This window comes from Bidens hawaiensis, unplaced genomic scaffold (assembly GCF_021521415.1).
Source record: "Bidens hawaiensis isolate Kalapana, Puna unplaced genomic scaffold, B.hawaiensis_p1.1 tig00008075_1, whole genome shotgun sequence".
NCBI classification, from domain to species: domain Eukaryota; kingdom Viridiplantae; phylum Streptophyta; class Magnoliopsida; order Asterales; family Asteraceae; genus Bidens; species Bidens hawaiensis.
Genome location: NW_027504973.1, coordinates 122,998 through 141,721, shown reverse-complemented (window position 1 = coordinate 141,721; position 18,724 = coordinate 122,998). Strand labels below are relative to the sequence as shown.

At 34.5% G+C, this 18,724-nt stretch overlaps 1 protein-coding gene across 1 annotated transcript; it reads right to left on the bottom strand.

Annotated features, from left to right (window-relative positions):
- Nucleotides 1–1,475: 1,475 nt before the first annotated feature.
- On the bottom strand, nucleotides 1,476–6,993 carry LOC143609641 (protein tesmin/TSO1-like CXC 5). Its single transcript, XM_077084341.1, has 8 exons — nucleotides 6,893–6,993; nucleotides 6,667–6,774; nucleotides 6,409–6,589; nucleotides 4,225–4,587; nucleotides 4,047–4,147; nucleotides 3,585–3,679; nucleotides 2,070–2,435; nucleotides 1,476–1,756 (listed from the first exon to the last, which is right to left on the bottom strand). The coding sequence occupies exons 1-8, from the start codon at nucleotides 6,991–6,993 to the stop codon at nucleotides 1,476–1,478; spliced, it is 1,596 nt and encodes a 531-aa protein (XP_076940456.1).
- Between the last annotated feature and the right edge of the window lie 11,731 nt (nucleotides 6,994–18,724).

The following is an 18,724-nucleotide window of genomic DNA, read 5'->3' as shown; positions in this document are numbered from 1 at the left end:
ACACCTTGCTATTTATAGTATGTGTGTAACTTGTTTATAGTTAAAAAACTGGTTCCAACGGTCAAAAAAGGCTATATAGCCGTTGGAACCGGTTCCTAACGGCTAGTTTGTTTAAATTTCAAAAAAAAAAACAGTGTACCCGGTTTTTACGTAAAACCTGGTCCCGGTTCCTACCCTAACCGGTTCCACTTGGTTCCCATCTCAGTCCATCTGGTCGGGTTTGGAACCTACCCGGTTCCTGACCGGAACCGGTTACATTCTGTACCCGATTACAAAAAAACCAGTTCCTACCCGGTTCCTGGTTAAAAAAAAACCGATATTGTGCACCTCTACCTAGACCTACGCTTCTCAGTTTTGCACGTAACTCAAAACCTGAGTCGAGAAATTGTTAACCCAAACCCGAATGTAGTAATATCCATGAAACCCGAACCTGAATTCACGCTGCCTGAACCCTGACCGTTCTAATTTTGGTTGATTAATGGTTACTGATATCTGAGATTTGGGTCAGCCCAAAAGACTCATTTTGTGTTTTATACCCTAATAGTGTGAGTTCACACGTTTAATATTCCAACATAAATTCCTTCGACTCTTCAATTGGTCATCTATTGATTTCAAGTTCTACGTTTATTCTAATTCTATGTTCTAATTGCTTATTTATTCTACTAATTCTCCAACTTTTACACTTTTCGATTTCTATTCAACAATGATTTTATAGGTTTTTGTTCAATCAAATTCAAGTTCGTTCGATCCTATAGGTTTTGTTCGACCATATACATCTCTTCTCTCGTTTCTAAATTTAAGGTATGGATAAAGTCAAGACACCTGATGCCATCATTGTTCAATCGTATCCATAAGGCTTATATACGTTACGAATGAAGATGATAATGTTTTTTAAATTTGATTTATTTTTTTGTTTTTTAAGTTTTTTAGGACTACTCAAAACCCGATATTATAAGAGTGATGGTGACACAATGAACAATGGTTACATTCATTTCATAGAAAAGGAATTTGTCACACTTTTTTTGTTTCTATATTAATTTCGGTGACTCAATCCAACCTGCTAGAAAATGCATGATTCAAGTTGATTGATATCCAAATAAAATAACTAAAAAAATACCTAAAATGTAGCTTTGTTACTTTTTTATCCATACACAACAAATTTGTAAAAATAATGTTTATTAAGACAATAGAACACTGGCAAATATTACATTACACCTTCACTGATCACTAATGCCTAGGCTATGACAAACCCTAACTTAACACTGCAATTCACTGCAAAAGGAACTACGTTAAATTAAAAAAAAAAAAAAAAGAAAAGTAAAGAAGATTCATGTTAATTCTCTAACAATAAGGAGAGGGCTAAAGTGTAATTTCCAACTCCGCATCGAAGAAAAGCCATAAACAACAAATGGCTTAACATTACAAAGAAGCAGGCTGCGGCTACTACCATAATTTGACAATCACACTTATACTATTCAATTTTGTATATCTTTTTCAGATTTTAATTTTAATTTTAATTCTCCATTTTCAACATGAAAAGGGATTTTCACATGTGAACTGTTAGCCTCATATGTCCACGCTGCTGTGTTACCGGCTTGAGGAGCCGGGATTGTTGACCTCGGAAAGCCATTGATAAAGGGTCTTTGACTTTGACTTGTCATTTGACTCGGGCGTATCACATTGGTGTTGCTTTCAATGGCTTCCATTTGACTTTGACTACCTGAATCGCATCTGGCCAATGAAGAGCACTGTGTTTCTGCAGAGTGGAAACGATGATATAGTTAGTTGTACGTTGTGCTGTAAAAGAAAGAGTACACAACTGAAAAACATCCCAGATTAGAAAGTCGCAATATTTAATAAATGTCCATAATAGAATAAAAAACTAGAACAGAAGTCTTTGAACGAACACAAACAGAGCATGTTCGTGTTTGTTCATTTAACAAAAATCTAACAAACGACCGCACATGAACAAGGTTTTCTTGTTCATGTCTATTCGTTGAAATAAATGTGTTCTACAGAAACCCGATCCGGGCCCACAGTATTCCTTCAAAAGAATATATAAAAATTACCTTTCAATTCTCCTAAAGTAATGAGTTTGTTAAGGCAATCCCGAAAGGCGGTTAAGACAATCTTCTCCTGTGCAGCATAGGTTTCGGTTACTACTTGACCAGTTGGCAAATGAGATGTTGCATCTGTAGTGCTGGGCCCAAGGCCTAGCCCATTAGAAGTTGAAGAGGTGAAAACTGTATCTTGTTCATCACACATCAAGGCTAGGGTTCCTGGAGACATGGGCCTCCCTTTTGACCCATCTGAAGTAGTTGACTCGTCTGGGCTGGATTTATCGGTCAGGGCCCCACCATCTCCCATTGGTTCTTTCTGACCCTGTGTTTGGTCCTTAACTGCCTCTGATGCATCACTGTTTTCTCTCTGGTCATCTGTGTTTTCACATATAAAACATTGAATACAAATTGAAAAATAGATTAAGATATGAAAAAAAAACCTGGATCCGTGTTTCTATTTTAAGAGTTAAGAACACATGGGTTCAGGTCAACCTTGACTCAAGTCAAAGCAGATACAAGTGACAAGCTGTATGTAAATGTTTACTGTAGGTCAGGTAAGGATGGGTTGACCACTTGACCGACCAATACTTTTTGTTCGTTTGTCTTTGAAGTTAAATATAAGTAAAAGTGTACTATAAAAATGCTAATCTGTTTCAAATAAAATGATGCAGAAAATTGTAACGCAGGTTTGTAAATGAACCGAATGAACATGAACGAGCATGTTCGTGTTCGTTTGTTTAACTTCAACTGAGGAGACGATCGAACGTGAACAATTAAACAAATTGGGTTTTCTACTTAATGTCCGTTCGTTAAGAAAATGAGTGTGTCCATGTCAGTTTGTTTAAAGTATAAATGAGCGGTCTACGAACAAACATAATTGAAAAAAGATGAATAAGCATAACCAAATGAACAGAAATTAAAAGTAAACATGTTCAGCTTAAAACATTTATACACTAGACTGAATTGGTAGAGGTGATGCACAGAATTAAAATAAAACTGTAATGTGCCTATAATATTTTAGTTGAGTATATAAACAAATGTAAACAAACGAGCCTAAACATAGTAAAACTAGAGAACATAAATGATGAACGGGACATGTTTTCATGTTCGTTCACTAACTAAATGAATATATAAAATTTGTTCAACATGTTTGTTCGTTTATTAATTGAACAAACTTCCCGCCGAACGATTCGCTAAATGTTCGGTTCGTGTACAGGCTAAGACTTGTAAGCATTTAAATACATTTTGTGCAGTTTGGACACGTCTCATGTTTAACTAAGTTATTAAAGTTTATACCTTTTTTAGATAAATTATAACCTATGTGACTATATCAATCCATTTTGACATAATCATTAGCTTCAATCCAAGTTAGTAAACAATTACAAAGACAAGACAAGGATTTTATATCTTAAATTGAAATTATAACCATGTTGTAAAGAATGCGTGGGCTACAAAAAGGTCATATAAAAACAAAAATAATATTATTTGCAACTGAAATAATAGCAGCAAAAATGTTGTATTCACCTGCAATCATCCTGGCAGCTTCATTTGCATATACAACCAAAACAGAACAAAGCTCCTTCATATCTTCTGGTCTTATAAGATCTGCTAAAAGAGATCTTCACACAAAAGAAAAAGAGAACAAGTCAATGACAATCATTTATTTTGCAAACGGCTGATTGTGTTTAATCTCAAAAAGGCCAAATAAAAATTAGCTAAGGAGAATATACAATGGGTCAAAAGTTGCCCATTTATTTGTGAATGGATGGATATTGGTTGTGTTTAACCTCAAACGGGCCAAATAAAAAAATAGCTAAAAAGGATTAATTTGCGAATGGGTCAATGTTGGTTGTGTTTAAACCCAAGTCTAACTTATTACGCTTTATGCATACATGTTTGTAAAGTATTGTAATAATAGAGTTTTTGTAGTCGCACTTAACAATTAATGTATTAGTTTAAAAGAAAAGAGAGTTTCACAACTTGTACCTGTATGAAAATTTTGAAGTGCCTACTGGTGTAGGATTAGCAACACGTGGGCCAGGAATAGGAGACAAGGAAGAGGGAGCAGACACTTTGATGTGGTTCATCTATTAAACAAGACAAAATTAAAGTCAAAGACAAAGCAACTATGTAACAATTGACTATATGTAAAAATGTATAATACCTGTTGAAATGGTGCAAGCCTGTGATTGGATAAATCTTTTTCTAAATGTCCACCAAAAAATAGTTCTTGCGGTTTTCTCTTCCGCGAAACTGGCGGAGAACCATAACCGGAGGTCCCAATTGCACCGGTGATGGCGGCATTTGCCGTCTGCTGAAGATATGCAATATTATTGGTTGAGTCTCCATGAAAAAGTGCTTGTCTTTCTACACATCCTTCAAAGTTTTTGCAATCCATGCATTTACAATTCTCTGAGCATAAAATGTTGGCTTGAAAACACTCGCAATATTTCTTTAAGCATCCGGATTTTTTGCAATGGCACCCTTTGTTATGCTTTCCCAATACAACAACTTCCCCCGCCTCTTCCTAAATTTAAAAACAAAGATAAAGTCACTCAAGTACCATGTATCACTCCTTTTGTCACATGAAAATTGCAATAATTTACAATGCACATAATATATCGAAAAAAATCTTTTGTCACTTATGTAATTGAAAGGTTCCCTAATTATAAATTTCCAGAATATCAACCAAGTTTGGCATTTGTTCCACTAAAGTCACTTAATTTTCTCTTTTTTCTCTCTCTCTAAAGCCACTTAAGTTACATTTGATGTTCCAATCTTGTAATTTTTTTTACAAATGGTTAACATTTTTAAAATAAAGTGAGAAAATGAAACACATGAATCTTCATTACTATTTAGTGATTATTCTTTTCCAATTTGACTTTAATTGAACAATTTGATTATTACTTGGTGAATCTTTTATTCTTTTTCTTCACTGTTAGTGTTACCTTTTGCTTCAATTTTATAAGAAATTTTTCAATAACTAAATAACAACTAGGACTCATATATGTTTCATTCGCCTAAATTTAAAAAAATAAATAAACATTTACTAAACAAACTCGGCTACTCGCAAACATTTACTAAAACAAACTTACAAGACTGGAACACCTAATGAAAGTTGAGTGACTTTAGTAAAACACTTGAAAACTCTTTTACTATTTCGTGAAGTTTTATGTACTTATAACCATAGAAAAGAGGGGGAAGGAGAGAGAGAGAGGGGGGGGGGATTCTTTAAAGAAACAAAACTATAGATAAAAGTAGTGCTAATTGTATACTTTATTTACTTGATCAGGTGACAAACTGGGTCGGTTGCATAACAGGTCAAATAGGTCCCCCCCCCCCCAAAAAAAAAAGGTTTCCATGTTTTTAACATATAATTAATGCGTTATATATATGTAGAGACTATGTTATTACCATAGTTGTCAAAAGCGACCGCTTTTGGCGCTTGAGCGCATTTACCGGGCAAGGCGAATTTATTGCGCTTTTAATGCATCAGCTATTTAAAGCGCATAATTGGTTCCCATGCGTATTAAATAATAAATGTATTAAACGTCATTTATAACACATGCTCCTATTCTAAAGTAAAACCTAAAACTCCACTATTTAAGTGCTTTCATAATCCTATCTTATAGCACCAAAATCATCAAGATCTCAGAATTTACATGTTAGTTTTGTGACAAAACTGTTGTTATTTTCGGATTTCTTTCTTTTCCTTATTTATTCTGGATTTTATGTTCCTTATATCTTATCTAACTTTAAGATTTACTTGGTACTTTGTGTTTTGGTTTTTGGTTTTTCTATGTTTTCTTATTAAGATGTATTGATACTTCATGTTTTGGATTTTGGTTGTTTTATGAATTGTTTCAAGTATGAATGTTTGTTTTCTTATTAAGATGTTCTACTTTAGTTAAATTTTTGTTTTATTAATATGCGCTTTTTTTAAAAAAAATCGGGCGCTTTTTTTTGCGCTTATCGCCCGGGCGCTAGGTCCCACCTTAACGCTTTCAAGCGCTTAACGCATTTGATAACTATGGTTATTACAATGATAATATATATACTTTAAAAATAGAAGAATTAGGAGGTGGTAAGCATTAAAAGTGGTTTCTATTATCAGGGATAAACCATAACCCATTCAATCCATTCACAAGTCATATCTCGCTAATAGGAAGCAAGTAGAATTAAGTGACAAATTACTCATCATGTATTAAAAGTTTAGTAGACATAACATATATACTTCTGATTAGAAATTATGCACAATCTCCTGCGTAAATATGTAGCAATGGCAATCACATTAATGCACGGGTTTTTAAACACCAATCAAGCGCAAACAGTAAATTGAGAAACTCACTCTATTATTATCACGATTTGCATGTGGGCTGCCTGCAATTTTAGGCCTGAATGCATTTGGATTGCGTTCCAAAGTATTTTCAACAGCCTCTCTCCTAGCAGGCTCATAATTGACATTGTTATGACAGTTAACACAGTTGCAACCATCACAGTATACTCCAGATGCAAAACATTCACAATATCTGACCACGCAATAACACATTTGAATATCATCAAAAACTAGAAAATTGAGTTGAAAAATAGTAAAGGATGTACTTACAATTTCAAGCATCGAGAGTGCTTGCAGTTGCATTGTTTTTGCTTCTTCGGAGTACCGTCCTTTATATCAACATTTAGTCTTGGGCGTGCTTTTGGGGACTCGATTTTCCTGAAATGGCAAAATTGAAAGTTGATCCAATATATGATTGATAATTAATGGGTAATGTATAAGACAAGTGATTTGAAAGGGTTAATAAGCATAATTTGAAATGAGAAGAGAGACTGACGTAGGCCTGATAGGTGGTAGGAGCGGCAAAACAAGAGAAGCCTCCTCCGATGCAGTATTAAAATCCAGCTGAGTACTTTTGGGAGGGAAATTCTCTTCCATTATTTAATAACCGAACCGAATTCCACAAACTCAAAGAATTGAATTGAATTCCTGAAAAGGATTGATGAAGAGAATAATGGAAAAGGGGAGAGGCTTCCTTCTTCCTCTTTCTTTTCTTTTCTTTTCTTTTGTTGCTCCCTCTCTTGAGGTTTTGAAATTCAATTTTTATAAATACTTGACGCTCAGATTGGGTTTTCAAGCCTCTCATCGGACGGGTGTCGTTTGTCAATGGGTGCTTTCACTATAACCAAAACACAAAACTTAACTTAAATATAACCATCACAAAAGAAATTGTATTAGGACTTATTTATTTTTCAACCATGTGTGCTCCTCAAGCCATCTGTCTCATCCTATTTGCATGCGTGTATACTAAAAGTCAGTTACGTTGAGTGAATTCTAGTTAATCAGGCAACATAAATTACATTCACAGACGTACGTATATACGTATCCGAAGATACATATTACATACTTAACTTGTTTACTTTTCTTACATACATACATACATACCTACATTTCTTTTTTTTTTCATACTTTCATTATTTTAACATGTGCATTACACACATAACTATATATACGTTTTAAAGAGCATTTCGCCCTATAACCTGCTTAGATATTATTAGGTTCTGCAACCCTTTAACCTTCACATATATTATTAGGGTATGCAACCCTTTAACCTTTGTAGATATTATTAGCGTCTGCAACCCGTCATACTTTGCGATACCACCACACGACCATACATTTATACAATTATACAAATACATACTTATACCTATCTTCTATTTCGTTCACATACATTTAATCATACATACGACATACACTTACCACTTAAGGTAAGTGTATTAACTAACACATAGGAGTATGCACACAGCCCCGAACACATAACAGAGAAAGGGGCTAGAAACTCACTTGTGTCTTGTCCCTTTCTGAGTTCAACGGTAATACCCCTCATTCGCTGTGCACGGCTAACTGTGGTAATAATTATATGTATCAATTAGCTACTTCTACTATATCATACGTCTAGGTTAGTGAAACCCTTAACTAACAGGGGTCCGAAGCATCGCCCCTGGTAGCGGGGTTCTACGGGCGGCAGCCCCTAGCGGGGTCCAAGGGGCAGAGCCCCTGGCTGGGGTTAAGCTCATATTCACCATGTATGTACTTATAAGCCGCATTCCCTTGTTTTATCAACTAATCGAGCAATTTACCGTTTTATATTTTGGGGGTGTTATGCGTTCACAAGTTAAACGTACTATAAATTTACAAGTTTAACAAGTGGATTAAGTGAAGATGAGATAATAAAAACTAGGATAAAAACGGTCAAGCTCCTCGAGATTCACCGACAAATGTTCATAGTTGTTAATGATAACATGAATTAAATATAAACGGAATAATAATATGACGAATCTTGGGTTTTGATGAGGTTATTAATATTAATTAGTCGTATTATCATATTATTATGGTTGTTGTGATTATTATCATTAACGCTATTATTATTATTATAAATTTTATGTTTAATATTTACATAACTAAGGTAGACATTAAATCGAAAAGTTAAACAAAATATTTTGAATATCTAGTATAATTTGGTTCGTTAGCGAGAGTCGTAAAAAGAATTATTATACATTTTCTTTATCTTACTTATTATATGTATGCGCATAATATATAAAGTTATATATTTATATATAGAATCAATAATAAAAGTTCAACAAATATCTATACATATATATATATACATGAATATGAAAAGAAATGAGTTATTTCGGGGTTCGGTTTATCAAAACAATGTTTATTTAATGTTATGCATGTATAATAATAGTAAAAACTTATTAAAATGAAATTATAAAAAATAAAACCCAAAAAACGGGCATAAGGGATTCGAACCCGCACCCTAGGCCGGTTTTCAAACTTTAACATAACACGCGCTGGCTATCAGGCCAACGCCTTGACTTGTTTAATAACTTAAAACGGAAATTAATAAACACATGTTCTGGTTCTTGTTCTTCCCCAATTATAAACCCTAGGATTTGAACCCCTTTAATTACTTGTTATTAATTGAAATTGAGTTAGGGCTTTTATTTAAAGGAAGCAAACGACCAAAAAGCATATAACAATACCAAAATTTATGATGGATTGAGGGTGAATGATGACTAGGCTCAGGACTTAAAAATTGAATTCGTTATGGGTCTTTAACGACTTTGTAAGTTGTAATTGATTTAAGGTTTAAGGTCGAGATGCAGTAGGGGATATATGGTACCCGTTAATTGAATAAAAAACACGTATTTATAGCGTAAATAACCTAGTTTAGCCGCGACTCATATTTAAATGAATTAGTTGTCAATCGATATTATATTCTACAATTAGAACGTCGGTAGGGTGTGTTTAAGGTATGATACTCATTTGAAAATGTCAAATTCGTTGATTACGTCCGAAAATTGCGGTTCGAGAAAGGTGGGGGGGGGGGGTGTCGGCTGAACGGGAGAACGAAGGAAGAAGGATATTTTTTTTTTATTATTTTGCTAATTGGTTCTTGTAGTATGATGTTGGATACATGAGTGGATTAAAATTAGTTATGGGTTGTATTTTTCACATAACTAATAATCATTTACCAATAAATAAATAAAACAAATAAATATATTGATAAATACGAGATTTTTTTTATTAAAGAGATACCCAAATACAAACGGGGTCAGGTAACGGTTAGAAAACAAGAAACGAAATATCGAAATGTTACAGTATTCCCTACTTTTGGAAAATTTCGTCCCGAAATTAATAAGCCGTAACGAAGAGGTGCGGGTACTTGGTTTTCATTTGGTCTTCTCTTTTCCAAGTGAACTCGGGGCCACATTTAGATTTCCAACGAACTTTGACAAGAGGAATACGGCTACGCTTGGTTTCTTTGTCATTGTGATCCACAATTTCAACTAGTTTCTCGATAGCGCGCATAGATTCTTCAATTCGTAATTCATCGAGGGGTATGTGGAGATTTCCCTCGGCTAAGAACTTCTTGAGATTGGAAAGTGAAAATTCGGATGAACATTGTAGAGCTCTTCAGGGAGATTGAGACGATTTGAAACTCTACCAACCATTTCAACGATCTCAAACGGGCCGATGAAACGAGGAGATAACTTATTTATTTTACCAAAGCGGACTACCCCTTTCCAAGGAGATACTTTAAGGAGAGCTCGAACAACAACATTGAAATCGAGAGGTTTATGGAGTTTATCGGCGTAGCTCTTTTGAAGGCTAAGAGCGGCAAGAAGATTTTGACGAATAAGGGCGATTCGATCAGAAGTTTCTTGAACAAGCTCGGGGCCGGTGATTTGCGATTCACCAATCTCGTTCCAACAAATCAGGGAACGGCATTTTCGGCCATAGAGAGCTTAAAAGGGTGCCATCCCAATACTGCTGTGGAAGCTATTATTGTAGGAAAACTCTACGACGGGTAAGTGAGTATCCCAATTTCCACCAAAATCAAGTATGCAAGAGCGTAGCATTTCTTCGGGAGTTTAAATTGTTCGCTCGGATTGACCATCGGTTTGCAGGTGAGTAGTGCTGAGATCAATACGGGTACCCAAGGCGGTTTGCAACGATCTCCAAAAATGAGAGGTGAAACGACCATCACGATCGAAGATAATGGCCAAAGTAAGCAAGTAGTTTTAGTGAAGTATAAAGATTAGGATTGACTTAAATTTCTTAAATACCAATTCTAACAACTTCGGGTGGTTATATTTTATTCACATAACCTCCCATTGGTTGATTTAAGTAGATTATAATTACACATTCCTTTAACATATGATTTATTTAACTAGCATGACAACCTAACCAATCATGTTAAAAAATTTATTTCAGAATTATCAAAACTAGTGAAATTGATCATAACTTGAATCTCATCATTTCTAAGTACAACACAAGGAAATACGTTTTGGATGAAATATCAAGATATCCTTTTTACCATTTCTAGTTTCCAAGAACATGAGTGAATCATGAATCAGTGTTAATCATCAATGTTGAATTAATGAACTATAATGACAAAACATATCTCATCAAAGAATTTCATAGAAACTAAATCACATATCCAATATAATAATCAATTAGAATCAAGGTTCATCATAGATTTATATGGTAAATGAAGGTTTAGCTCATGATGAGCATGACAATGAACGTTAAAGAAGATGAAGATAACAAACACATGATTAAGCTAGAACAATATAACCAATATGATGATGAATCTTCCTTCTTTAATGGTGTTGAATGATTATAATGATGATGATGGATGATGATGATAAATGCCTCCAAGCCTTTAAACTCTCCAATGGATCTTCAATATGGGTGTAAAGTGAGTATTTTTAAATGAGAAATCTGTCTAAACCCTCTCCAAGCACACTTGAAATAATGCAACATGCACATCTATTAATAGACTATCTGTAGAAGCTGACACGCCCCCGTGTGCAGCAGTCGAGGTGCATTTAATGTTTTGTCAGGTAGTACATGATGACTCACCACCGGGGCGGTCTAGGTGAGGCACGGCCCCGTGTTTAGAGTGTTATATATATATATATATGTCTTTTTGTGAAAGGTGACACATGGGTGTGCTTCATGAAGCATGGCCCCATGTTTTGCTTCATCAGATTTTTATCTTTTCTTGTAGAGGTGAATATGAGGGGTGTGTTGCTTGCAACATGGGGGATGTGTTAGGCTGATTAAACACAATTCTTTGATTTTTCTTCATTTTTCTTTTTGTATCCACTTGTTTCTTTGTTTGAGGCTAGAATATATTTGAAAATAGAAATAAACATAATACGTAGCTATTTGAACTAGATAATACAATAGAGATAATATTTTGGAGATTATTTGATGTTTAAAAGATGTAGATTTTTATATACATCAAACATCCCCCCCCCACTTGAACCTTGCTTGTCCTCAAGCAAGCTAATCATAGAAAGAATCTCTAAAATAGAAAGATAGGACCAAAGCTAAAACATCCCAAAAGAGTTATGAGAAAATGGAAATACAACAACCAATTTTAAATCATGAGAATATATGTAGTGATGTATAAACCGATGATTTGTTTTTATTAGCTTTTTTTTATGCAAAACTTTATGTTCTCACAATGTTCATACGCACTCGGCTTTATATTTGATCATACAAGTGATGTTTGTATGTGTATGAAAACACTTCGCCAAATACAACATGTGATAAATATTGTAACAACCTCGATTTTAGGGCCTGATATTTTTTACACATCAAATTGTACTGGCTTTCGAGGCAATCAAAGTCCATAAAAGAAAATCAGGAGGATCATTCTAGTAAGTTAAAGTAATTGTAATAACTAATTCTAAAATTAAAGTGAACACATGCGTCACGTGAGATGTCGATTAAACCTTTCTATTATGAAGTAATTATACAGTACCAAAAGGTGACAAAATATTGAAGGAAAAATACTATTAGTTAATATCAATAGGTCAGATAAAGTACAAGGTTGCGGCCATTTGTGTACAACATCAAAGATTAACGAGTTAGAATTATATGCGACCGCCAATTGTGCCGATATTAGTTATGACCACTTAAGGGAAATAATAGTAAATTGAGTGTTGTTATTATTGTTTGTTACTTGATAGTAAAAAATAAAATGACATATGACATTATGTCATATTTAGATAGTGGTACTGTGACATCCGTCAAAATTCGAGTCTTGAGTTGTTTTCATTTTGTAAACTTTTATTACGTGAACCCGACTCAACATTTTTAGAACATTATTTATTTATTTATTATACAATATTATATTATATATTTCGATCACCAATAAATCGATGTTTTGTCATATTATAGTGTCGTTGAGAAAACACAGAGGGTTTAATCTAATTTTCGTAAACTCGTTATAACTTTGAAAACCTTTAAACTCATATTAAACATTTATTGAAACTTGAGGGGCCACTTTTGAAAATATGTATATATATAAACAACAAACATAACCTAACCCTAACATCTTATACATGCAAAGCCCAGCCGCCACCACCATTGAGCCGTTTTCCGGCGACGGCGGTCCGGCAAGCCCCGAGCTCCGGCCGTCTTCCCTCCCTCGTTTCTCCGACCATCTCAGCCGCAAACCACCACCCGCAGCCACCACCACCAACCTCGTCACTCCACATCCTGCCGATTTTCCGGCCACCATCTCCGACGATATTCCGGCGACACCCCACCACCTCCACTGTCGCACCACCTTCACTGTCGCACCACCACCACCGAACACCCACCATCCTCCCTTCCCCTCTGTTCGCTTTTCCGGCGGCCGGAATTGACCTCTCACCGCAGCTCTCTCTACCTCTCCCTCTCACCGCAGCTCTCTATCTCTCTCGTCTTTCTCTCCCTCCGCCTTGTCTCTCTCTCTCTCTCTGTATCGTTTTTCCGGCACGCCTCCGGCGGCCGGAAATGGCTTCGGCTTCTGTTTCTTCGTCTTCGGTAGGTTTCGACTCGGGTTTTGTTCCCGGTGTAGAGCCGACCTCATAAACATCTAACAGGTAAAGTAATATTAGACTTGGGTGTTAATAATTTTATATATATCGACTATAAGTTTGAAATCGTTATAATCGGTTATATATTTGGTTGTATACTTTGAAACGGGTTGGATGGATTTTGGTATTGTTTTGAATTTGGGGAAAAGATAAACGACCGGATAATGGATATGTTATCTTTATTATGGGTTTAAATTAACAATTGTTATTTTGGTTCGGTCGGTTGGTACATAAGTTGTTGAACTAGAGGTCACGGGTTCGGGTCTCATCCTAGACCGGTTTCGATGTTATTTTTATACTTAACAAAACTTTATTACTATTAATACTAACATTACTATATAAAGATTGTTATTAGTATTATTTTGTATAACTTACTATTATACTTATTAATTGATAATATTATAATTATTGTCGTTATTATTATAAATATAAAATTGTTATTAATATTATTAAAAGTCATAATATTATTATCTATTAAAATCATATATCATCATTAGTTACTAGCAATAATATTAATATGGTTATTTTGTGAACTCGTTTAGAAATCGAACCAACATCACGTATGGTATCATAATTTACTATAAATATAATTTATTATTATTATTATCATTTTTTTTATCAACAACATTTTAATTAATACTAAGATCTTTATTCTATAACTATTAGTATTAGTATTATACTATATTAGTATTATTAATAATAATTATTCTTATTATTACTATTATCTTTATCTTATATCTATATATATATACAACCTATCTTTTTTTTTTGAATTATTACTATCATTACTATCATCATCATTAATAATACTTTTATAAACTTTATTACCAATTCATTTTTATAAAACCCGAACTCTTAAATTAAGCACGTCTTGTTTCTATTTTGATATTGTTTTAGTTATTTAAAAGTTCAATAAAATAATAATATTTTATTTTAAATTATTAATTAAGTACGAGTCCTTAATCATTAACAAATTAACCGGTAATCCGATTTACAACCGAACCTTCTCGTCCAATGTTTCCAATATAGTTTCATTATGGTTTCAAGTTTATTAATATATATTACATTATTTATTTTAGCTACGGTGTTTATCGTTTCAAGTTGGATCTGTTCGTTTACCATTCGAGCTTCATTTATTTATCTATTTATTTCTCGGTTCATCAATCGAGGTGAGTACTTTCATACCCCTTTTTCCATCTTTCGTTTTGGGGTGACATTTCATACTTATCAAACTAAATGCTTTAATTACTTGCATCTTAAACCCACAAACGTGATTGTATACCTTACTTGAATAATTGCTCGATTTGGTGTTCTATGCTTATTTGTCTATGTGTTTATCGCTTTTGGATGGTGGAACTATAAATCCTAGACCATTTGGCAACCCCTCATGGCAAGGTGTCGTTAACGTAATGCAATTAACGATAACTATAAAATCCTAGACTACTTGGCAACCCCTTGTAGCTAGGTGGCGCTAACGTAAAACTATTAGCGATTGTCAGTTTATCCAAGTTTTTAGCTTTTATTTATTGTCTTGTATACAAGTTTGTGGCTTTTTATTACTATATACTTATAGGCTCAAACTTATGAATTGCTCACCAACCTTTGTGTTGACAAACTTTATTTTATGAAATGTTACAGGTTTAACTTTTGTTGACTCGAGTGCTTGACGGAAATCGTTATCAAGACTATTAGGGTATTAGTGAAATGAACCATATGATTGCTATTTGTTTATATGAACGAGATGTGTTATTAGTGATTTGTTGAAATAAAATGAGTTGAATAAATATTGTCACTTTAAATAGTGTCTTGTGTATTTGTCCAATCACGTTGCACCCCGGCATGTTCCGCCGGCTTTGGTCAGGGTGTTACAGGTACAATCCGTGTCGGCTCTTGAAGCCGGCTATATGAATATTAACTATATGAAATATGTCATGTCTAATTACGTGAATATAATGTTAAAGTCCAGTGACTAATTTAAATGCGCGGTACACCTATACCGGCAATTAAACCGACCAAATAAATAAAGATATATATATATATATATATATATATGTCGCCGAATGATGATCATTACTAGATAATTATCTTACTATACTATAATAGTGAATTATAAATTTATAAACGAGACGCCTTGAAATGATGCGTCAGCCCGTGTGTGGAGTCTAAAACTGTGATATTAATAATCAAACCACTAAATAATACATTGCTACTAAAGTATAGTCCGTAATCTATGAATAAACTTTAATAATATTTTTAACAAACAAAATCATATGAAACACCAACTCAAGAGTGGAGAGTTAGCTAAGTAACGGGTTCATGAACGTGATAAATCCTACGCTGCTTATAAAAACCTTCTAGAACCTTATGTTGATTGGTGGAGGTGCACCCAAGGACATGGAACCAGTGAAATCGTTGCAGAACCTATCTGACAAAAACAACGAAGATGATGGTTCTAGGTTCAGAGCCGACGATGACGGAAATGTTGAACCACAGTGGCGTGACGGTGGTCACATCACACAACAGAGGCGACGAAGACGGTGTCTCGGGACTCCGACGACACCAAGAGTGACCGTTCCGGAAACATAAAGATATAGAATTGAGCGTCAGTTAACATTCCGACCTGCAAGGAATGTATTATGACGAATGGCATGCTTCCGATGATTCTCGTTTTTTTTTTCGAGGAACTAGTAAGATGTCAGGCATGGCTTGGTTTTCAAGCGACCCGACAATCCAGAAGTGGAGTTTGGGTGACAGGGCTGAATATCGGTAATGAAGGTTGGCGGTAGTGAGAGACAATGTTATGGAGGATATTGCAAGAACAGTGGACGGTTTTCCGGCAAGGGTTACCGGATTATTTAACCTTTATAGTGAAACCAATATTTGATAATTTTGATAAAAATTGAATACTTGATTAGTTAATAAAAACCAGATTATTAGTTTATTGTTTTGATAACTAAGATTTACATGTTAATAAATAATAAACATAATGTTGTAAATTGAAACTCAACGTGATCTTCATATTTGTATTAGTTTTATCATGGTTACACACACATATATATTTCTTACTTGTGTTAGAACTAAATAACAATAACATGTGAAAGCCCGGACACTCAAATTAATATAGAATATGCAACAGGTTAAAACAAATAGTTGTCATATAACTACAATCCGACGAGTGGGAAATCGTGCGTGATGTAACAACTCAAAATTTTTTCATTTTATATTTACCTGACCCGTTTTTATGTTTGGGAAATTTTATCCAGAAAATATTGCGTTATTAGAGTTATTATTATTTGTTATTATGTTTATGTAATATATAAAATAACTTTGAAACATATACAATTTTAAACCCTAAACAATACTTTAACCCCTTTGTGTTCCCATCTTTATAGTGTAGGGACCTAGTTGCAAAATCTGTTATATTATTATCCATTAACCCATAACCCTTAGACCTGTATCCATGATCCAATAACCAAACCCGTGACCCAAATAGCTAACTTGTGTGCCTTAATCTTTGCTCTAAACTAGGAATTGATCTGGGTATATTGCTTCTCATGCCAATTTCGGCCTTACCGACATAGTTAATTAGGAATTTGAGATCAAAACGATTGTGTTTGCATTATATCAATAACCGTCTTTAATAATTTAGGGATATACCATCTTGAAGTTAATATAATTCAATTGTTTGCGTCTGCACCTTCCCTGCTACCCTACGAAGCAAACCCCTATAATGAATTGCATCATAAAAACCTGCAAGTAACGATCACCATTCATACTCTAGCCGGCCCTATAGTGAACGATTTAGCCTTCTATTAATCAGTGTGGTAAGTGATTGTTTATGTATTTCGGTTCATCGTTGTCCCTATTCCATTAACCCTATGGTTAATCGGTCAAACGAACAACGATTTGGCCTATTAATTTTTCTAGGGTTCATAGTACGATCAGGTCGCGCGTCTGTCTAGTTATATGTTTTTATTATCAAGTTTAACCATCTAACACACCAGCTCGCATGGTTGGTGTGAATGTGTTATGACCTTGGGTGGCTGGGGGCGCGGGTTTAAGCCACCCCAGCCCGTTTTTATCTTTTTGGTAATAAATCATTTAAGTTAAAATATAAATATATTTAATCATTTTAATCATTAATTAATATTGTAAAAATTATAAAAGTCATAAACAAGGAAGCAATCGGGTGGACGATAGCGGACTTGAAGTGAATCAGTCCCTTAATTGTGATGCATGAAATCTTAACAAATCTGGATGTCAAACCCGCACACGATGCTCAGCGGAGGTTGGACCCGAACATGTGGGAAGTAGTGAAGAAAGAAGTGCTGAAGTGGCTAGATGCTGGGATTATCTTTGCCCGACAAAGACAATACGAAAAAAGCGGGCATCCAAGTCGTCATGGAAGACTCAGGTAACGAGGTCGCCACCCGGCCGGTAACCAGGTGGCGTATTTGTATTGATTATCGAAAACTGAACGCGACAACATCGAAAGATCACTTTTCGCTTCCGTTTATCGATAAAATTGTTGGAAAGCTATCTGGTAAAAAAATTTATTGCTTTTTAGACGGGTATTCCGGGTATAACCAGATAGCTGTTTATCCTGAAGAACAGGAGAAGACTATGTTTACGTGCCCGTATGGCACATTCACATTTAGGTGAATGCCATACGAGCTAAGTAACGCCCCCGCCACCTTTCAAAGGTGCATGATAAGTATTTTTCCCATATGGTGGGGAGTCTTTAGAAAATTTCATGGATATTTTCAATTTTCGGCATATCTTTTGAGGCATGTTTAAATCAACTCGAAAGAGTATTGAAGATGTGTTTAAACGAACTTGGTTCGTAGTTGGGAAAGGAACCATTTTATGGTCTAAGAGGGGATTATTTTGGGCCAAAGTTTCAACTCAAATTCTTTTATTACTTATTACTTGGTTTTCAAGATTATACTTTACATGCATGTGGTAATCTTGAAAAATTAAGTCATTTGGATGATTGTTTATTTTGTTTGGACAAAACTCCAAAGTTTTCATTTTGGTTAACCTTGGACGAAAACTTTAAGGATTAAAAGGGGAACCATTTTTGATTTTCATTCCTTGCATATTTGGATGTGTATTTGTATGTTTATAACCTAGCCATGACCTTATGTTTGTATGTGTGTTTGTGTTGTGATTTATTCGGTTATTCAATATGGTTGTAATATTCATTTATGGAATTGTAATTT